Here is a 6385-nt window from a genome sequence, read left to right on the forward strand (position 1 = left end):
AAAAATAATAATAATTGAACAAATCGTTTGAGCTCTCTCCTTATATTCAGGCTCTCACCATCTTTCAGTGTTCTCTCTCTCTCTCCTCATTCGTCTCTTCATTTACTCCAGCCCCCTTCTCTCTTCCCTAGCTGCCTTGGTTCAAGGATTGGATAAAAATAAAAAATCGAGGAGATAAAAAAGGAGGCGTAATTTAATTACGAAACGAAAACACTCAACAGCAGAGAATATCAATTCAAGCATATATTCAGGTATTAAATTTTTATTACATCCTATGGGTTTCTGTTTATCATTTTCAGGCGTCTTAATGGGTCGAGCCGCTTCTTCCGGATCCGATAACCGTGTTCTCGGATCCAATTGCCGCCATTCTTTCTCCCACCTTCTTCTTCCTTTTTGTTCCTTTTGCTAGCGATTTGTTAATTATTAATATTGAAATAATAATAATTTTAGATGTTGGTTTGTATTTTGGTTCTAGATTTTGTTCAAAAATATGGGAAAAATATAACGAAATCTTTTGTTATAAAAGGATTTCCTTATCTCCATTTCCTTCCATTTATTAATTCTTACATTTGAGAAAAAGAATTTGATTTTCTTGACTAGTTCTAACAATTTATTTTACTTTTTTATTTAATAATTTAGTATTGCTGTTTTCAAATTTTCGTAACGATCTGTCCATTATAGTGAACGAATATTAATTTTTTAGTCTCTTGAATTAATTCTAACAATATGTGCAATATTATCTTTTTTTTTTGTATTAGAAATGAGAATTTGGATTTTAGATCTCTTTGAAGAGAGAAGGGGCATTTTCAAAAACTTTCGAAATTATCATAATAAAATAAAAAAAATTTAGAAAGAACAAGAAAAATTAAACACAAGAAGAGGAAGGTATGATCACGTATCCAAAAGAATCATTGATTTTCAACAATAAATAAAACAATTTCCTTAAAAAGATATCCAATCCAATTATAACATAATTAAATCGGATCTATGTGTATAATCCTAATGCATTTCACCAAAAAAAAAAAAAACTCTCTCAAGTTTTTTTCTTTGATCACTCTAACAGGCTTCAAGAATATCCAACCTTTGATGATGATGCCGTCTTCCTCCGCATTTCCGCACTCGACTGCCCTCTCATCTTTGGGGTCATCATCAACCATGACGAGCTCTCCGTGCGCAGCTTGTAAATTCCTCCGGCGAAAGTGCCAGCCGGACTGCGTGTTCGCACCCTACTTCCCGCCCGACAACCCACAGAAATTTGTGAACGTTCACAAGGTGTTTGGCGCCAGCAACGTGACGAAGATCCTCAACGACCTCGATCGCGACCAACGTGAAGATGCTGTGAACTCCCTCGCCTATGAGGCTGACATGCGTCTCAAGGATCCTGTCTACGGCTGTGTCGGCATCATCTCCATCCTTCAGCACCAGCTGCGCCAGCTCCAGCTAGATCTAACCCTAGCCAAGGCCGAGCTCTCCAAGTATCAGAACCAGAACATCACTAGCCCCAGCAACTATCCACACTTCTTGATGAGCAGAGAGAGCAGCGGCTCAGCTGGCTACTATCAACAGCCGCAACAGCATATGATAATGTTAAGGAGCTATGAGGTGGAGCTGGCAACAACCGCGACGAGGATGGGAGTCAATGGAGAGTATGATGCACCTGCAATGGCCGGCAATGGAACATCAGCTGGGAGTGTAGGAGCTTGTGGAGGGCAGTTCTTCAAGACCACAGCTAATGGTGACGCTAGAGAGGAGCGCCATAGTTAAGTATGATTATTAGGGTTCCTTTTTTTAGTATCAATTTGTATTTAACTTGAAGGTTTTATAATTTTAGTACTGTACGGGTGGCTAGTATATGTTTACTTATTAGAAGATTAAACCATTAAAATTAAATTATATAATCACATTATTTACTTGAAGCTTTACTCGATTAATTAGTGCATGCACCATAGGTGAGTTGTTTGTTGTTTGCACACGGTTAGCTATATTACTTCTACAATTAAGTAAATAGATAGATTGTAAGTTGATATCTTGAGAGTTGAAATTGAGCTAATTAGAGCAATTGTGAACTTAACTAGGGAATAAAATTTGGTCTAGCTAGATCTTAGGTACAGAAATCTTGAATAGATTGGATTTACTGATGTTTCTTCTCTTTGATAGTAATGATCTTGTTTTGGGGCTTCTAATAGGTAAAACATTTGTTAGATACTGAGTTTGCATCAGCATAGCAGATTTGTTTATTGTCACTTGTAATAAAATATTAACGTAAAACGTAAAATATGGAGTTCAAAATTTGTTCTAAATGCTTTGGTTTTCGTTAAGGAGCAATTTGTAAGCCTACTAACTCCTGTTTTTCTTATGACCATGGAGAAGGAAAATAGGATGACCAAAACTACTGGAGAGCATGAACATTATATGTTTCACAATAAAGAAGTAGACCTCCTTTTACTACTTGTAAAGATAAAGGATTTTAGGTTTTTTTGATATGATTTTCATTTCTGTTTCCTCTTCTTGTTGGAATTTAATTTAGTGAATGAAGTTTAGTTAAGTATGGAGCCATAGAACGAAATATGGTCAAAGTTCAAACTGTTAATTCTTTACTGGAAATAGTTGCCCATAATATTTCACAGCCTAGAAAAACTGAGGATCCGCATGTCTTTTTTGTTAAAAAATTATTTATTTTGCATGATATTTTTTATCTTCAGTGCATTGTACTACGCAAATCGTTATCTTTATATTATACATTTATTTTATATTTATCTACTTACGTTTTGAATATTCTCTGGAATTTGCAGGTTCAGAAGTTTGCGAAGATCAATAGGTGGAAATGAAACTTAAATGACGTAATTTCATGATAGGGTATATGGAGTTTCTTAGTTATCCATCAGCAGAAAATATAACTTTCATGTCTGATCATCTTCCTTCCCTTTTAATATTTAGGTACTGTTATCTTTCTTCCAGTCAACTTAGACATTTTGTGTATGAAGTATACCTCCTTACCAAATGCTTGTGCAATGTGTTCTCTGGTTCTCAATTAATCACATTTACTTATGCCCTAATGTTTTGAGTTATAAATCAATAAGAACAATGAACTATTTTGCATATTAAGAGGAAATGGACATAATTTTCAGATATCTCAAGAGGCCTTTTTGTTGCTTTCATAATTTGATGGAAGTTTTTTGTAAATTTTGGATGTTAATTGTTGGTTACAATTTTTAAATTTTTTAGTGAGCTATTTGTAATTTCTAGATTTTTAGAGGCCCTTTGTAAGAATTGATTTTCGTATGTAATTTTTAGAAAAGGCAAAACATTCCTGGTTTTCAAATTTGGGGGTTAATTTACAAATAGGGAAATATTTTTTTCCTTAACGATATTGGCCTTGAGGGTATTTTCCTCCATGCAAAGTTATTGCCTAACGCTGTTGTGGAGGTTATGCGCAAGAAAGTCGGAACATTTTGGGGGTTTTCTAAAATTATCAAAAATATGATAAATTACATTCAACTCCCAGTAATTAAATTTCAGCATTTTGCAGCGACCCCTCCAAGAAGTTTAAACCTCTCAAGAATGACGTGATTCCTATCTTCTTCACTGTCAAGTGCATTTCCTGTTCTATGTAACTGTGGGAGCAAAAGATACCAATAGTATCTCAGCTTTTATGGGCACTTGATAGCTATCTACACACTGCAAGCAAAACCCTAGAGTCTATTTAAAGAGAGTGCTGAGATCCTTCTTGTCAAGAAGAAAAGGATCATGATTGTTAAAACCCATGGTCAAACAACAATTTCCATATATAGATTAGTCCTGAAATGACTGAGCTTAGGATTAGTCCCAATGGAATAGGCTTGAAAAGTGAGTCTAGGTACTAGTTTAAAAGGTTACTTATGAGTCAGCGAAAAGCTTGTGCGGAAATCCTAAAAGGCGCTATAGACTTTTTCCTCTCTGCTACTTACCTGAAACTATTTAATAAAAAAAGAATATATTAATTGTAGCTCTTTATGACATCCGTTCTCTCCCTCCCTCAGATTGTGCTTCATCATGTCATGAGTGCAGAATAGGTGAAGACAAGGCAACAGGGACAAGAGGTGGGAGTTTGAGTGGTAGAGGAAACAGCGACGGTTGCTAGCCAGCTTTTAATGCTGAGTTACATATCACCATCAGATCAGACCACCGCTCTGATTCAAAATCCAAAGCAAAAGAGAGAGAGAGAGAGAGAGAGTTTTCTGAGGGAGACAAAAGAGAGGAAGTTAATAAAGAAACAATAAGAGCAACAATACCTGTACCTTAGAACGAGTACGAAACATTTACCCCTCTACCCCCCAACAAAACCTACATGCTAGATTATAAAATTACCTATTCGCTCTCAAGCCTAACTTATAAGAGTCTAAGTATTCAAATAGTCTAAGGTTGCATATGGGAATTAAGATTTGAATTCCGAAGATTGATTTAAAATTAAATGATTTAAAATATAGATTTTAAAATTCATGATGTGATAGAACTTTTTGTTTGGATGTATTTACTAAATGCAATTATTTGAAATCAAAGATTTAAAATGTAGTGTTTGGATACATTTTATTATATATGAATTTAAATTCGGAATTGGTGTTTTTAAGAAAATTTATGCCTTCTCTTAAACTCTTCAATCTTTATGCGGATATTTTGGTTCATGTTGTGACATAAAAGTTAGGATAAATTTCACAAAACCCCCAGAAAAGTTTGGTCCATTTGAGATAAACTATGAAAAGTTTGGAAATGTCACTTAATCCTTGAAATTATTTCATATTTCTAAATCTATTTTCCGATAAGCCCCAACATTTGTGGGGTTATTTGGAAAATTTTGAAGGTTAAGTAACATTTTTAAACTTTTTGGGGTTTTCTCACAATAGACCAAATTTCTCATGGTTTTTGTGAAATGTACCCTAAAATACAGTAAAATGTTATAAACATCTCTCAGAAGTGATTGAACACAAAAATTTATATTTTTTATGCATACTTTTTTTCTTATATTGCCCAGAAGAGTGAGGATGTTGAAATGTTCAGATGGTACATTACCTCCTCAAGAAACATGCTGACCATGATTTGTTTAGAAGTCCATAAAAATAGAGAAACAAGACTATGAAACAATCTCTAAAAGGTTCTCAAAACAATTCATGATATATACATGTAGTTAACATAGCTAAGTACCATGCTATTTAGCCCAAGCCTTTTCCAAAGGAAGAAAAACCTGTCATACAAAAAAAAAAAAACTTTACGAAGTAATTAAAAACTAAAATTGATCATTTCGATAGTAATTATAAATACTCATGCAAACATCTCATCCTTCATGAAATGATTGGAGAGAATACAAATAATAATGATGTCCAAAATATTTATTATTGTTATGGTGTTTTCAATCACCTAAGTGTGACCCTTTGCTAGCAACGGATAGGTGTACATCTGCATGCAATGTCCCAATCAAGTTGGCGACAGAAGATCAACAAGGATGACAACTCAGCTAACTCGCCGAGTCGACATTCCCTCATGTCGACTTGAAAGGCGGTACTTGTCACCCCTTTTGTCGAAGACGACTCGTAACGAGCCCACTCGACTAACTACTTGATGCACTACAAGAAATCCGATATTTAACGAACAAAATTAGTGAAGGGACCAGTTGACCGTCATTAATGTGTGTACAATAACGACGGTTTTAAAGCCCTTCATCGAGTTATCACAATTATTAGAGTAATGATGTGATGTGGGATAACGGTTTTCTAATCCCTTCTTTGATTTTGTTCTAATACCGTCGTTATTGGGTCTCCTAAAACACGAATGAGTCTATTACCTTCATTAATCATAACTCCTAATCCTAATCGTAACAGGCTACTAACCCAAACAACCCACTAACCAAAATTAATATAAATTAGAACCAAAACCCAAAGAACCTACTAAGCACATATTAATCTAAACCCTAATTAAAAGTCTTATTACTGTTCACGTAGGGCATACAATCGCACCTATTCTCTTCATTGTGCCAGCGCCAGCGCCAGAGCTGCCGCCGCCCAGTGCCAGCGTTCCTACCACAGCCCATGATCTTGCCACAACACCGGTGATCTATTCCACCTATCGCTTCTTAGTGGCGATGCCGTCCTCATCGTCCCAGCCCCGCCAACCTCCACTCAGTGCCTGCCTTTCGTCGCCCCGTCGTCGGCGTCACCCCAGCACCGCCAGATCTCCACCGTAGCCCTTCGTCATGCCCCTGCCATCGTCATTCTTTTGTATCATATAATTGCACTTAAATCCCTATAGTTTAGCCAACTTTGCACTTTTTTCATAAAGACCCTATACATTAGGTATGAATTGTTGTATTGTAAGAAATAGATACACTAAACTAATGACAATATCATTTTCTTGT

General features: G+C 35.6%; 1 protein-coding gene across 2 annotated transcripts; it reads left to right on the plus strand.

Annotated features, from left to right (window-relative positions):
• Positions 1-3099, plus strand: LOC109838026 (LOB domain-containing protein 6-like). Of its 2 annotated transcripts, none has more exons than XM_020406435.1 (3): positions 1-251; positions 1064-1760; positions 2793-3099. In XM_020406435.1, the coding sequence occupies exons 2-3, from the start codon at positions 1087-1089 to the stop codon at positions 2833-2835; spliced, it is 717 nt and encodes a 238-aa protein (XP_020262024.1). In that variant the 5' UTR covers positions 1-251; positions 1064-1086; the 3' UTR covers positions 2836-3099. The 2 variants fall into 2 exon arrangements, with proteins under 2 accessions (XP_020262024.1, XP_020262025.1); XM_020406436.1 differs by having other exon boundaries at positions 7-251; positions 1064-1764.

This window comes from Asparagus officinalis, chromosome 4, assembly GCF_001876935.1.
Source record: "Asparagus officinalis chromosome 4, Aspof.V1, whole genome shotgun sequence".
NCBI classification, from domain to species: Eukaryota; Viridiplantae; Streptophyta; class Magnoliopsida; order Asparagales; family Asparagaceae; genus Asparagus; species Asparagus officinalis.

Coding starts and splice junctions, on each gene's coding strand:
- LOC109838026 (XM_020406435.1), top strand. CDS start 1,087: ATGATGATGCCGTCTTCCTCCGCATTTCCGCACTCGACTGCCCTCTCA. Junction 1,761..2,792: donor GCTAGAGAGGAGCGCCATAG/TTAAGTATGATT, acceptor TGGAATTTGCAG/GTTCAGAAGTTTGCGAAGAT.